Consider the following 16,326-nt stretch of genomic DNA (forward strand, 5'->3'; position numbering starts at 1 on the left):
TGAGTGGCGGAAGAAAGGAGATCCAGGAATGAGAGTGAGAATGCGAGAAGAGGACTCAGAACAAATCTACTAGTGCCGGGAGACGAAGTGATTGTGAGAAACAGGCACCCAGAAGGGAAACTGTCCTTGCCATATGAACCCAATCCCATGGATGCGGTAGCTGTAAAGGGATCTATGGTAACTGCCTCCGATGGGATGGCAACAGTCACAAGAAATGCAAGCTTCTTCAAGAGAATCTGGGAGAACTACCAGCCAGGAGTGTTTAGGGGAAGGAGGCGTGCAGAAGAGTCCGATGAAGGCTTTGGGACTGACCGTTCTCTAAATCCCCTGGACCAAGGGGATGCAGGTGAGGAGAAGCCGAGCTGGGAAGGTGGCCGGAGGTATCCGCAATGTGCAGCTAGAGGGAGACCTGCTCACCTGCAAGGATTATGTGCTGGATACATGAACCGAACACTGGAAGTTGTCCTGAGTGTCTGAGTAACTACCTTTGTTGTTTTGTATGTTTAATTACCAACGGTTTATATTGTGACATAGTTCATTTGTTTTGTTATGAAAAAGACAGAGTGTGGTGTTCCTTTAAGAAACACACGTGGCAGAGTGACGTAACATTGTCGTGTATGGAAGTTAATACATGGGGCGTATCACGTGGTGACTCAGAGCCCATGTGGAGCCCGGTCAGAGACCAAGGTGCCTAGTGTCATCTGTGGGCTCGCTGTGTGCACGACCTAACAGGGGTCCATACAAAAGTAAGCATCAGGCCTGTCTCAGTGTGCTTATTTGAGTGCCTGGATCCTGTGAATACATGATTGCCGAGGTGTCATTAGAAATCCCCAACAGCTATGAGGGGGGAAATGTGGCAGAGAGTAAAAAGACGCAGAGCTACCATCCCCTGACATTGTTGGCATTTGCTTTATGTTCAGTATTAAGTCTATTGTATTCAACTGAAGGGATCCGTTTTTGCTTGGAATTCTGTGACTTGTAGTTTTTCTAAATTTCAAATGAGAAAGAATAAACTTCAAGTCCCAGAATCCAAAGGGAAAAATCAGGACTAGCTGGCATTCTCACACATATGAGTCACCTTCTTGGATCTAAACTTGCGCTCGCATGAAAGGCATTAGGCTCAAGGACCATTTTGGGGGGTCTCCGAACATGAAACAGCCCATTTTTATGGAAGAATGAGTGACATGTACAATTGTCAGGGTATTCTTCCAACTGAGAACCTATTTCGAGCTGTGGTAAGCATTTCAACAATTGGGAGACGGAAGCAGATTAGGCAGGGAGGTGGATGACAGCAGGATTTCAAGGAGAAACTATCAACGTCAAAAGACGTGACATACGCTTACAAAAAGGGCAGATAAGTACACAAAATTGGTGGTGGGAATTTCCGGGCCTCACCCTGCGAGTGCAGACGTCCTATAGTTCAATAACACTAAGCTGTTTCTAGACTTCCCTAGAGGCGGGACTGTGAACAGGGAGAGGCCTCGACATGAAAACAAGCCTCCCGGCTCTGTTGGACGATGTAGACGTGACTTCTAAGAAACGAAACCGAAAGCGAAATCTGGGCTAAGCAAGCAAATCGTTGCCTTGTGACAGGACAGCTCACGAAGTTTTCCTACACAGCCCTCAGTCCTACAATAGGAGGGGGAGAAGGAGGAGGACAGCCATGGGGGAAGCCGGATACCCCTACCCCGTCCTGGTGCGTGCCAACTGGGGCCCGAAGGGCTTCAGCAAGACGGTGAAGAACAAACTCCAGTGCTACTTCCAGAAGCAGAAGCGATCGGGGGGCGGCGAGTGCCATGTGACCGTCTCCACTAACGGGCAGCCCCTGGTGCACTTTGCAGAGGAAGAAGGTAAACAAGCTCACCCCCTGCCCCAGCCAATGTTTTCTGAGGCGGAATCCCTCATTGCCTTTAATGGAAATCATGTTTTTCCTTGTCGGTGTTGAGATGGCGGGTGGTGGTGGTCTCATTGAAGTCCTTTCACAGTGTATGATGTGGGGAACCCGCTGCATTGACCACTAGGTAAAGGCCCGCAAGGCAATGCGAGCTTAAACTAAGAATGTTTTTGCTCTGCTGTCTAATACAAGACACAACAGCAACAAACCTACATTTGGGGGTTGTGGTGATAGAAGGGGCCACTTCGGGGAAAATAGGCGGGGCGAACTTGGAGACGTAGCCCCCACTATTTTAACTCCCACCCCACCCCATGGACTGGTGTGGGGACCAACTATTAAATAGTATATTTTAAAGCGTAATCTGCAGAGAGGCAATGGAAGTGTTTCTTGGAAGTAGCAGCTTTGAAGTTAGTGTTTGTTGTTTGTTCAAGGTTCGTTTTTCTGAACAAACGCAGTAAAACTTTAACACTGTCAGTTTCGGGGAAAGGCTTCTCAACTCTCTTCCTAACAAAATGCAAGTGGCGCACATCCAGGGGTGCACATAGGCTAAAATGTTGGCGGGGACGAACCCTTCAGATGTTGGCAGAGGCGCTAACTTCAGAGACGGTGGAGGAGTGGCAAACCTACTTGTATAAGGCATTTAACTTCTTTACTCATTGTAATGAGACTATTCTAGTGCAGCTTCAATGTTACAATCAGTTAACTCTCTCCTTTAAGTCTGAAAACCCCCACTTCTTGCAGATCTTGAAGGTCCTAGAAAGTGTGAAAATGGCAGATGGTGTGCAATGAAAGACTCAATATCATAGCATAACAGGACATTGCAGAGTGTGGGGCAGTATTCTGGACGGCCCAGGCAACTTCAGTGGCTGGGAGCAACATGGGAGAAAATGTAATGTTGGTTCTACCACAGTTAGCCGCTATACTAGAGTCTCTGGTGCCTTGATTGGCTGAGACTGTCTGCCTGTCATATTAAGTGTTATGAGACTGGGGGAGGGCCAGTGCAGCGATAATGCAATATATGACAGTATTGGAGCCACTAGCAGAGGAGCATCAGGGTACACCAATTTGTCCTTACACTTATTAAAACAGCCCTATTGTAAGGGTGTAAACGTAATTACTTATAAGTACTCCAATTTTTGCAGTTGAAGTCAGGGTGAGATTACGTTATTTGCCTGGTATCACACACTTTCGCTAAACAGCGAAGCAGGGATTTTAACCCACTTTGGGCACAACCACCTTCTTCCACGCTTTACTTGGAGTAAATATTTAAGTTTTGGGTGTAAAGGCCTACAATAATACTGTCCTATAGAGTTTACTTGCAAAATACACAAATTGCATATTAAATCTTGATGACATGTAAATCCTTAGAGCAGCTTGTTGGGCCAAAATAATATCAGTGTACCTTTATTTTCCACACCTTGAATGAAAAACAATAAGATGCAAAAGTCAAAATATCTATTTACCGACTTTATTTTCAGCGCTTTAAGACGCACAATTAAATACGTTTTGTCATAAACTCACTTGGAGATTCGTCACATATCGCCAGCGTGTTATATATGGTTTTAAGAACATTCAACTAAGGACATCAAAGCAAACTTTACATTTTGCATATCAAGGTATTAGACGTTATGGGTATGAACACGTTTTCAAAGGGAGCTTTATTGTGTTGCTCGCTTTAACTGTCACAGATTTGCAATGTGACTGGCGGTCTTTCTGTTGGAAATTCACCATCATGCATAAGAACGGCTATGCTACTGTTTACAAAAGAAACCTTGTTGAGTTCATTACGGCACTGGCTGCAGCGCCAGGGATGCAGCCTGTGGTTCTCGGGAGGGCTGTGACTCTGGGGAAACGGGCATGGCTTGATCATCCAAGCCGAACAGATGGTAGATTTGCCTCAGAAGAAACAAAATGCGCCCAGAAGCATGTTCCTGATCCTTCGAACTGTTAAAGGGCACGGAAGCCCCCTCCCCCAGCTAACATATGGTTTGAGGGGGCGGTTCAGCCCGGTCAGCTCAATGACGTTGCGTGCCTGGAGTGGACACAACCCATGCCTTAAAACCGAGTGGGAATTTAGCAATATAAGAATGTTCTGAAAACGTATCTGACAGCCAAATAATATTGAATTCTCATAACATTGGTCTTATGTAAGATCTTATAAAATTCTGATGAGATCCTTAAAAGAAAATCATTAAAGTATTTGTGTAGAGGATATCACTTGTTGGAATCCTGGGGCGAGAGACATTGCCCCAAGTACTGAGATGGTTGACAGTATTCGTTATTGTAAGTGGGAGGGGTTTCTGTCTCTTGCCACCTGGGACAGAGAGAGCAATGCCGACTGAGTCATTTGCCAGGGCCTTGTTCCTCAATGCTCTGTCAGGCCCTGAAATTGTACACCAGTGCCTTTAAATAATTCACTTGGTCCTTATTCTCCTTACTTTGTTTCGACTCTCGCTTATTAGTTCGCTTTATAACGAAGACTAACTTTCAAATACATTTGCAACATTTCCAATGGGTTTCTGCAGCACTGGTTACAATTGACAACGTTTCTTGAAAAACATTTGCAACGATAGATAAATGGTAGGAAGCAATATAATGCGAGTAGGCTGGTCCTTTACATGACACAAAGTTAGATGTTGATGGGAACTGGCTACAGGACTTGTCCTTCTGGGACGTCACACGTGATCGGATAGGAGTTGGCGCAGGATGCACCCAGGCTGAGCATTGAGACTGCCCAGAGAGGAGTGACGCAACCCAGGATCTCATAATCCTTAGTGCCAAAGCTTGTGCTGAGGTTTCCAAGTTTTAGCAGTCACCTCTTGTCTGCATCCACATCTGATTGTGGACTGATATTTAGTGGGAAGGCCCAATTAATATGTCTACCTTGCTAGAGTTTGGAACAAATAAGCTTTAATTGAACGTGTATGTCTGTAACGAGCAATCAGTCCTTTTAATATTGCAATTACAATATAAGCTGCTAGACATATTCAGGGAAAGGAGTCACGTCTGAAATATTATGTTGCTGGAAATTGCCTAGGGTTTGTGTATATGTTGCACCACTGATTGTAAAAGGGGGAAAGCCACTAGTCAGGCTAACAGCATTTGCTCTGGCTTATTGGCTGAGGCCCATAAACCCCCTAGGGGCCTTGGAATCAACAGCGCTTTGGCCATTTTCAGTGGGCCAGTAGCCATTCCCGATTGTTTCCCGGTCCACTGGCCACTGCCGTGTCTATTTGTTTGCGTTTATTTATTTGTATGGCACACCAAACCTGTAGGTAACTGGGCGCAAGCAGTACAAGTAGGCTTTAGGCTTAGGTTACAGGAGTTAACAGTCACAATATTGCAGGGTACAGTGTTAAACATATGTTAAACATATTTACAATTACAGAATTTGTAGGCTAAGTATGTAACAGGTGATGATGTAAGGGGAGCAAGCAGTAGCATAAGTACATGGATTAATTAGCATAAGTGGACGTAAGGATAGATACTATGGTATGTGCTTAGATTATCACGTTATTTTTAGTGTTAAGTCCTAGGCTGAGCGTCGTTAGTTCGGATCCATTTCTGGATGTTGCGTCTGAAGCTGAGGTAAGTTTGATCAGCACGGAGTGTGGGCGGAAGTGAGTTCCACATTTGGGCTGCCATAACTGGGAAGCTTCTACCGCCAGATTTGGATAAGTTGAATCGTGGTACACTGAGGCAGAATGAGGTGGTAGTCCTGGTTGGGCGATTGTTTGTTTCCCTGATTATCCGGTTGGGAAGGTAACATGGGGTGGCGTTGTTCAGGCATTTATGGGTCAAGGAAGTTGTTTTAAGCAGGATTCTGTCCTTGATTGTCAGCCAGTGGTTTGGTCTTCTAAGCTCAGATATGTGATCTTTGTTTGGGATGTTTAGTACCATTCTTAAGGCATTATTCTGTAGCATTTGGATCTTATTTAGGATGTACTTGTTGGCTCCCAGGTAAAGGGCATTACAGTAGTCCAGTCTTGTGAGTATGAGGGCGTTTACTAGGGTGATAGAGCTGAGGATAGGTATGGCCTGCAGGCTCTGATTAATTTGCGAGTATCTGCTGATGTGGAAGCTAAAGAGTTGACTTGTTTGCTCATGGTTAGAGTGGAGTCAAGGTAAAATCCTAGAGTTTTTACTTCCTTTACAACCTTGATGGTATTGCCATCAATGTTGAAGGAGGAGTAATCGTTAAGTTTTTTTAGGCTGGCCGTGGTTCCTGGTATCAGAAGTTCAGTCTTGTCATCATTCAGGCAGAGGCCATGGCTGGCTATCCGTGCCTGAATGAGAGGTAAATTCTGTTCACGAGAGCCATGTCGCTGAGGTAATTGCCCGAAAGGGGTATGAGGATCTGGATGTCGTCTGCATAGTTAGTGTATTCCACTGGCCAGGGCAGTGTCCATTGTGCATGTTGCACCTAGTCTTCTGAAATACTCTTTACTCCCTGCCTAGTAAATGCGATCTGTGCAGGTTTAAATAAGTGTTGTGACTTTTTTATGCATCTTCCTATTCCTGCAGTATGCAGATCACTCATCTTGTTTTCCCCTCTTCTTTTCTTGGTTCCTCACCCCCTGCCATTGTGCTTTCCCTCCCTGACCCTCTTATTATCCCCTTTCACTTTTCCGTTCATTTGATGCACTTCCTCTTCCGAGCACGTCTTGTAACGTTACCGTCGCAAGATTCCCCTTGTATTTCCCCATAATACTCGAAAATGAAAAAGTCTTCATTGTCCTCACTGGCACTAACCATATGGCCCTTTCTTCCTTTCTTACCCCCCCCCCACTCTCCACCATTGTGTTTTCCCTCCCTGACCCTCTCCCACTACTCCCTTTCACTCTTTTTTTTTTTTTGTGTGACGCACTTTCTTTTCCGAGCTTGTTTACGATGTTACAGCATTAATCTCACAAGATTTTCCCCATTATTCCCTGATGAGCCCAAAACTTATTCCCCATCCCACCATTTCACATGTTGTCTTCCGTCCTCCTCCCCCACCTCTACCCTGAGGGAATATACCCCTTTTCCTCCTCCAAATAGCATTTTGAGCACCTTTTTATTTTCGGCTCCCCCCTGTATTATTGTGGAATTACTTGCAATACAGCAGCTTTTTGTTATATCCTAAATACACTATTTTCTTGGCATGTTGCTGCCGTTTCATTAAGAATAACAGCTGCCCATGAAGAGTAAATGTACATCTGTACTAAGTTTAGGGACTAGTGTTCTTTACTTTTGACCTCTAATTTCCTTTTAAAAATAATTTATCATTTTCTGCATTGATGGTTTTGAATTCACTTCAATGAGACATCTTGCAGTTTTCCATACATATGTAACTACGCTTTTCTGCACCACTGTTTGAGTTCTCTAGGGATTCAAGATATTGTATTTTTCTGGATGAAGTATCACCTGCAATGTAAAAAGCAGATCATCTAACTTTCATGTCTCTCTCTCTTTCTCTTTTTCTCTTTCTCTCTTCCCTACCCCCCGGAAGGCAGGGCTGAAATGGTTGTTGTGCTGACGTGGGCTTACCCAAAGTCTACCCCTAAACCAATGGTTTGTGTTTAAAGCTGTTCCAGACTTGCTTGCATCCCCAACCTACATCCTTTGTAGGTGGGCTAATATGTTGCCAATTTTGGGGGCAGCTTGATTGACTAGCTGCCAAACATCTATGTGCAGGTAGGATTGACTGCTCTTGTGTGAAAGGGAATATCATTAGCAAACCCCAGAGAATCCTCAAATTCATACCTGAACTCTGGAAGGCTTCTGATGAAGATGGCCTGCTGCTTCTGATCTTGCATGGCCATACTAGCTTAACCCTGGTTCCTTTTGCAGGGTTGCCAGATTGGGCTCTTTCCCACACAATTGGTCTTCTCAGACTCCTATTGTATGGGGGAAAATGAGTATGTTCGGGCTGCCCTGTTTTGTGCTGTTTATTTTTTATGTACTGCCTTTATCCATAGATGAAATATTGCAACATTAAAATAATAGTCAACAACACTTTGATCACCACATTTTGCATGAAAGAACGAAACAGGAGACTTGGGAATTATTTTCACTCGGGTGAGGTTGGTGGGGAGTGCATGGATAAGTGTGTGGGTGGAGGGTTGGGAAGTGGTGCAATAGGGACAATGTTGTTCAGTGATCCAAGTACCACCTACTTTAGGTAAGTGATGAAGTTGGATTTTTTTAAAGGTTTTTATGTTCACAAACCATGTTACGAATCTTATTATATCTACAGCTTATCAATTCAAATTGTACTGGTATATAGTCCCACATCGCTTTGCACCATTTCAACGAACATGAGGTTTTTTATGCAATAACCAACTTAACCCAATCCCTCCCCTCCCCTCTCCCTATCCCCAACATGTTTCATTATTAACAATTCATCCTCCTTACCCAACCCCACTCCCCCTCGCTCCCCCTTCTTTTATGGCATAGATCAAACCTATAGGCTTCCGAAGGTTTCATTGTTTTGTTACCCAGCAAGGATCCCTATTTCGGGATTCCCTGCTCCTTCTTTGATGGCTCTCAGTGTTGCATAGCTCTCAACAATTTCAGTCTAAAGTATTGGGATTCTCCGTCTCTGACAAAGTCAAAAAAAGGTCCCATATTGCCCGGAATTTCAAATACTTGCCACCCTTCAGGGCCCCTACCTTTTCCATAGCCATCACATTCCACATTTTTACCCACCAGCATGCTACAATAGGACCAGTCAGATTTTTCCAATTTTGGGCAAGAGTCTTTTTTTGCTGCCATTAGCAAGTGGGTGATTAGCGCTGCGTTATTGCCAGTTGCCGCATAAATGTCTTCGACCACTGAACCCAAAAGTATCACCTTGGCCTTGGCTGGCAATTGTTTCCCCGTAATTTTTTTATATGTCCTAGAATTTATTTCCAGTACAGAACCGACATAGGACAGGACAACCACATTTGGTATAAGTCGGCCTTATTGCGGCAGTTCCCCCAGCAGATGAGCGAGTAGTTAGCATTCATTTTGTGCAATCTACAGGGGGTCAAGTACCACCTATAACTAATAGCCGTACATTTAGAGGATTTCTCTGTTCGCCTCCATATTTGCCCTAATTCTTCCTCAGTGATGGGTACGCCCAGGTCCCTCGCCCACTTACCAGTATGTGAGGATATCACTTCCCTGTGCTTTATCCAGTAACCTATACAGTCTGGATACCGCCCTTGAATCGGCCCCATCTTGTATCGTCAATTCCAGGCCCACCCGGGTCCTATTGGCTGCTTTCCTTATTTCCTTTTGTGTTATCCAGTGTCGGATCTGGATGTATGCAAATCTATCTCTTTCCCCTACGCCACATTTATGCTTACAATCTTCAAATAGTAATGGATTACCCTCCTGATAGAAATCCTTTATATACAATGTGCGCCCTTGTCCCCAATTCTCCCAGAAGCGGTTCTTCTTACCCGGAGTAAAATCTTGATTATGAGCCAATGGGGTAAATGGACCCAGACCCAGGGTAATGTTCTGCCTTTTCAGGGCACGATCTCATCCTTTCAGCGTTGTCTTGGTCGCTTCCAACAGATGACCCTCTGCTCCCCTGGCTCCTACTCGCAGTGCGTGTATATTTCCCAACGGGATTGAGGTCATCCCTTGTTCGATTCCCACCCAGCCTTCTGACATATCTTCTCTTTTCCAGCCCAGCATTGGTGCTATTTGTGCGGCAATGACATACCTCTCTATATCTGGGACCCCAAGTCCTCCCATGAGTGGCGGTCTTGTAAGGATTCCCCTTTGCCTTACTACCTGTGCTATAGGCTCCATTGCCATTGCAAAAATTAAGGGCGAGAGCGGGCATCCCTGGCGTCCCTGGCGTCCACCCCTCTGTATCTCAATTTTGGCCATAGTCTTCCTATTAACCATGAAGGACGTGCTTTGGAGACAAAAGTTTGCCAGTACCATTCTAATAAAGATGGGGTTGCATCCAAATTTCTGTAGTACCAATTTCAGATACGTCCAGTCTAAACTGTCGAATGCCCTCTTTGCATCTAGAGCGGCTATGGCGAACCCCTGTCCCGTTCTGGATCCCAGATCTATTATATCCATTGTTCGTCTTATGTTATCTTGAGTAGGCCTCCCCCCTTATGAACCCCGCTTGATCCGTATGGATTATCTTGGGCAGGGCCCCTGCAAGCCTGTTTGCTAAAATGTTTGCGTAAATCTTGCTGTCGGTATTAAGTAACGCTATCGGCCTGTAACTAGTACAATCAGTTGGGTCTCTTTACCTGGCTTGAGGATTAACATTGTGGTTGAATTCCCCATTCCGGGGGTGACCGAGCCACTATCCCTTTATATAATTAAATAACTTTGCTAGGGGGCCTAGTAGCTGATTGCGGAAGGTTTTATAATATCCATTCCCCAGTCCGTCCGGCCCGGGGTCTTGTTGGGGGGGCAATGCGGTTATGGCCTCACTTATCTCCTGTGCCGATATGGGGGCCTGTAGGACACAGTTGTTTTCCTTTGGGATCTGGGGCAGAAAGGAAGATCTTAGACATATAATCTATTTGTGCCTGAGGGGAGAGACCTTCCTTTTTCAACAGCCCTTGATGGAATCTTTCGATTATCTACAGTTTTCCCTCCTCTGTGGCGGATAATTCCCCCCCCCCCCCGTTTCGTCTTTCAGTTGTACTATATAGTTACCAGATTTTTGTTTGCGGAGCTTGGCTGCCAGATATTTATTCGCATTCCCTCCCTGCACATAATATGCCTGTTTGGTATAAAGTAATTTGTGCCGTTCGCTCTGCCACATGCGATTCCAATTGGGCTCTTGCTTTTCGAACCAGCTTAAGCGCGTTCTGAGACTGTCTAGTTTGGTGGTGTCTCGGCTTCTCTTAAACGCTATCTCCAGCTTCTTTTGGATAAGCCCTCTTTCTTGCATATATGCTGATGATTGTGAAATAAACTCCCCACGGATCACCGCCTTCCCGGCATCCCAAATTACTCCCCAATTAACTTCCCTGTTATCATTCTCTTGGAAATAGTTATATATTGCCTTTTTCCATGTGGGCTCTAAGGGCCAGATGCTTCAGAATCATTTCATTCAGCCTCCAGGGTTTATGACCCTTGTGGACCCCCTGGCCCATATCCATTCTTACTACGGCTGGGGCGTGATCAGACACATATTGGGCTCCAATTTCAACTTCACTAACACTGGGGATCAGAGTGGCCTAGACCAGTACCATATAACTTCTCGAATATCCTTTATGGACTGCTGAATAATGGGTGTACCCCTTCTGTTGCTCATGGAAAAATCTCCATGTTTCTATCACCCCCAGGTCTCTAAAGAGCTTCCCCAGTGCCTGCCTATTTCTTGCATCTGCCTCTGTGGGAGGAAGTGTTTTATCCAATGAGGGGTCCATGACACAATTAAAGTCTGTGCCAATCACTATCTGACCCTCACACCATCTCCCCAGAATTTTTAGTTTGTCCCTCAAGAGTAAATCTTGTCGCTCATTCAGAACATATACAGCGATTAGTGTGTATTTTTGGCCCAGTATTGTCCCTTTCAGGACTAAGTATCGCCCCTCCCAATCCCTGAGTATTGCCTGTTTTCTAAATAGTAGTTTGGCTCCTATTAGTATGGCACCCCCCTTGGTTTCCTTCCCACCCTAAGCATGGTATTGTCGGGGGCACGCTCTATGAAACACTCTACTTTCATCCTCTAGCAGAAGATGTGTTTCCTGCAAAAAGGCAATTGAGGCCTGCAAATCTATCAACCTAGTCCGAATCAAGCGAAGTTTCACTGGTGAGTTTAGGCCCTGTAGATTGACCGAGACAATATTCAGTTCAGGCATCTAATCTGTATTTGAGCACTCCTTGCTGCCTGTTCTGCTGGCTCCAAAGACTTACCCTTCCCTTCTCCAATAGCACAGATCCATGTCAAACCCTAACCCCATTTAATCATGTAACAACCAAACTTTTCCCCCGCATCCCCCAAACCCTCCCTTCCCAGTACCCTTCAGAACAAGGTCCCATAGATCCTTCCCTGAGCCCCATTCTCGGGCGGTGGGTATTGTATCCACTCCAACTTGCTCTCTGCCAGGACATATGTATGTCCTGATTTGGATTCCAGGATGAGTCGTCCCTTCCCTCCGCCCGGGACTTCTTCTCGTTTATCGCTGATTACTCCTACTTGATCCCTCCTCCCCCCAACTCAGTGTCCCGAGAGCTTCACTTAACATACTGCTTCTTTTCATCTTGGAGACAATGATCATCTCCATCGGAGGGGCCTCCACCCGATCTTTCAATTCCGTGTTTCTTTGTGGAAGTGGATGCCCACTCCCACTGTCTGGATCCACCTCCCTTCAGATTGCCGGTAGGGTTTCTTTCCGCTTGCAATTCTTCTTCCTTCAAATGAAGAAGGGACAAACCTTCCTCGCAGGTGGTGATGCGCTGTTGCTTGTCCTCCCAGGTGTACTGTAACCCAAAGGGATATGCCCATCTAGGCAATCCCCTTGGCTCACAGCGCTCTCGTGACCGGCGCCATCAGTCTTCTTTTGTGTAGGGTGGTTAGGGCCAGGTCCTGAAACAGCTGAACTTGCGTTCCGTTAATGGTGACCGGCTGCTGGTTTCTTGTTGCACGAAGAATCTCTTCTTTCACGGTATAGGAGGTCATTGCCAAGAGAATATCCCTTGGGTGGGCTTCCGGATCTCTCTTTTTGGGTCACACCTTGTGCACTCTGTCAGAGTATGTCCTCCGGCTGGGCCCCAGATAGCAGACTGCTGAAGAAATGTTGCATCGTTTCTTTTAGATCTGGGTCTCTTATTGACTCGACGAGTCCCATGACTCTTATGTTAGATCTTGAGGATCTATTTTCAAGATCCTCTGCCTGGATCTCCAGATTGTGTGTTGCCCTTGCAATTTGTTTCAATAGTTCACTGGTTTGTTTTGAGTCCTCTGCAATCTCTGAGAGGCCTGCTTCTGTTGTGTCAACTCTCAGCCTCAGATCTGTAATGTCCTTTCTAACTTCTTGGAGAGAGGAACTTATTTCCTCTCTCATTTTCCCCTATTGCTTGTGGAAGGCTTTCATCATGCGGTTCTCCATTCCCAACAAACACTCCTTAAACTCCTCTTTATTCAGAGCCATGCTCGTGGTTGGATCTGCGATCCTTCAGCTGTCTTGTTCCTCTATTGTCCCCTCCTTCTATGGATCCTCCATCCCCTGTCACCTCCAGCAATGCTCTAGCTGTCCCTCACCCCTTTTCGGTGTGTTCTTAAAGGCATGGTCTAGTAAAAATGTTTATTGTTCCTACGGGTCGGCCATGTTTTTTTAAGCCTAAGTGGCTCAATTTTAGAAAACTTTCCTATGGACCTTACCCGAGTTTTCGTCCATTAAACGCACGCGAAAACAAGCACCAGGGAGCTGCCATTTTCTGATAATCCTATCTTTTCCCCGATCGCCCTGGCTGACCTGCTTTTGCGGCACTAAATCAATTCCCCCGCCCCTGAGCCTGACATTATCAAAACATTCATATTCCCCGCCTCTCCCCGTGACATTACTGTGCTGCGTAGGCAAACGCGCCCAGTCGTCTCCTACGCGACTCCACACAGAACCCGGAAACCAACACAGATCAACTCACAACACAGCGCGCCACAATTCGGAATATGAAACTGTACTTTAAAATGAAACAGCAACACGGTACATTTGGTAAAGTACATTTATTTGACATTAAATGTTTAGAGAATATTCAGCAATTGACATATGAACTCCGGAAGCCATTTATTTTCTTTTATCTGTATCCGCAATAACTGTTCCTTTTCATCTTGAGTCACGCGCTGTTCCTTTATGGTACACAGGGTGTTAATTTTCGTAAAAAGAATCACTTTGGAAGCACGGTGAACCGCAAGGCTGTTCCATCAACTAGGCACTAGTCCAGCCAAAAGGTTGATATGTTGCTTCTAGCCACTAGTACAGCGTAAGGGCATGTGGACCCTTGGCGATCGTCCTATTATATGGGGATTGTGCTCCAGTTGTTGACACGAAGCTGCAGGTGTCTGCTGAAGAATCCATCCGCCGGTGTCTCAAACAGATGGCAGTGGCATAAAGGGATCAAATACCTGTTATGAAAACAAAAAATGATAATTAGTCTCGCTAGCCGAACTTCATTAATATTACTCATTTTATTTATTACGGCCGATCAGAAACTATTTGCTTGCAAGTATAGTTCAATGGAGTATGTTTGTCTCTAAAATCAATGCGAAAAGTAACGAGATAAATCAAGGCCAACACACAATGATAAACGACAGTATACATGCGTGAGGAATGATATGATATATGATATGGCATGTGTGACGCGCCTATACTCAAGTGTTTCTAGGCGTGACGAGGCAGGTGGGGAACAAGGGCAGACAGACAACGATCCTACTAGGCCAGGTGTCTTTCTGATCGCGCATGGGGAAGGGCTGTACATGGTTAGTTGAATACAAATTAAATAATAGGGCCAGCTGGTGGCAAGTGCAAGGTAAATGCCGGGAGAAGGGGCTGAAGGATACAGAGACAGTCCCGTAGTGCAGGTAGGCAGTGCAGGGAAAAGTGGCTGGGCCAAGGACCTAGATCGGTGAGACCAGTGGACCTGCATGCCCATGTGCCAACTACGAACAGTTTTACTTGCTTTTCCTAGCTCTTCATTCATTCATTTATTCATGCATCCATTCATTAAATCTTCATTCCGGTATAAAAGCGTGTAAAGATTTACTTACATTATATTTGAAATTTCCATTATGTCTCTTCGTAATGCAGTCTGTAAAACGGACCGTGCTCTTGACAACGATTTTTCGTATACTGACCTAAAATGAAACTCGGGTCTAGTTTCTGAATTTTCTGCCTTATCGTCTCTTACGTTATTGCGCACTCCCCTCAAATGTAGTTCTTTCGGCATGGTCCCTGTCTCAAGGTAAAAAAACAATAGACCCTTATACTTCCAGTGCGACTTGTGGGCCTCATCTGGGCGCTGTCCTTCGCATTCTTTATTTGCAACATCACGTAGTATAGGCATCTGTGAGAACTTGAAGTTTAGAATCCGTCTATGTAGTGCGCCTCAATGTGCAAATGCGGACTGGCTTCTCTCCCAAATGCCACGGCCCGCTTGGCTGGCGCGTTCTAAGTGCCCCAATTTTGTCCCCGTTGTCTGCGAGCTTTGCAGCCCAAATTGAGACATTTAATTTTTGGCAGAAGGTCAGGGAAAGTATAAAGTACCACAGGAGTTGAGTTAAAAGTGAGATTTATTGTTTGTTTGTTTTATTATTTGCAATACGCAAGCCTCCCCTCCGTTAACAGTGCGCAGCATTTACATTTACATGAGATGAGACATGAGAAAAATATATACATACACATATGTGAGGTGAATAGAGAGAATTCAAAGACGACACCCAGCTTGTTCGCTATCCATGATGGTGAAGGTAGGGGTTAGGTTTACAGGTACACTGTACAATAACATTTATTTACAAAAAGACAATCGTATTGCAATTATTTAAACCGGGATTTGTACTTCACAATCAGCTGTGCTTCGAGTGGGCATGGCACAGTCGCAATGTTCGGTGGCAATGGATCACTGCTCTGAAAAGTCCAAAATTCCATATCTGTGCTTCTCTAACACAGCAACAATAAGGCATTTCACAAAGTCGAACTGCATTTCATCATAGACTGGTTTGATCACCCATTGCTTACTTCGTTTTGAAAACACCTTAGTGTAGCGAGGCATCCTTACTTTACCCCTTGTCCTAGATTGTTCACGTCCGACATTGCTGTTATGGGCCAAGACCGCTAGTAGAGTGCAATGTTTCATGCCCCGAAAGCTAAAATGCAAACGCTTTGGCCTGTACTTTAGGCACATATTGTGGAACACCTCCAAATCTCCTGTGTGACAGAATTCTGTCAGTCCTCTCAAATCTCTTGATAGAGTTTTGTCGAAAACAATCTTCTCAATGGCTTTGTGTGTCGGTGAAGATGGAATCAACCACTTCTTCTTCCGTGCCTCCTCTGGGGACAAAGGGCCATGTTCACATTGGTGGAAATGTTCATTTGCTGTCCAGCGGTGAACGTTGGTACAGTGGTGCATCAGTGACCGCCATTTTTCAAGTAGTATTTCCACTGACCCCTCACAAGTTTTTGAGCTCCACCAAAGATGGTTGATGATAGAATGTGACCACTGCAAAATACTTTCAAAACCTTTTTTTTCCCCTGCAGCCGAGATTTTCTTATTGATTGATTTAGCAAGATGCCATACATCAAATTGATGTTTAATATGTGGGAACTGCTCTCTCATTGTCTTGGCAATTGAAACTTGTCTATCCGTGGCAATGAGGTCGATGTGCATTCCCCTCGATTGTAGATATTCCAATATTTTATAAAACCTAGTTTCTCCATGGCCACGGAGGATGTACATTGTGTTACCTGCACGACCACCGA

The 16,326-nt window shown here is 45.1% G+C and overlaps 1 protein-coding gene across 1 annotated transcript in view; it reads left to right on the forward strand.

Moving 5' to 3' along the window:
- The first annotated feature begins 1,552 nt into the window (after nucleotides 1–1,552).
- The window catches only part of LOC138489066 (protein mono-ADP-ribosyltransferase PARP14-like), a 1,172,404-nt gene continuing 1,157,630 nt past the window's right edge, over nucleotides 1,553–16,326 (forward strand). The window contains exon 1 of the mRNA XM_069616631.1: nucleotides 1,553–1,850. Coding sequence (XP_069472732.1) covers nucleotides 1,664–1,850 — 187 coding nt within the window. The 5' untranslated portion in view covers nucleotides 1,553–1,663. The remainder of the gene's footprint in view (nucleotides 1,851–16,326) is intronic.

Source organism: Ambystoma mexicanum, chromosome 9 (assembly GCF_040938575.1).
Source record: "Ambystoma mexicanum isolate Mex_15411 chromosome 9, UKY_AmexF1_1, whole genome shotgun sequence".
NCBI lineage: Eukaryota > Metazoa > Chordata > Amphibia > Caudata > Ambystomatidae > Ambystoma > Ambystoma mexicanum.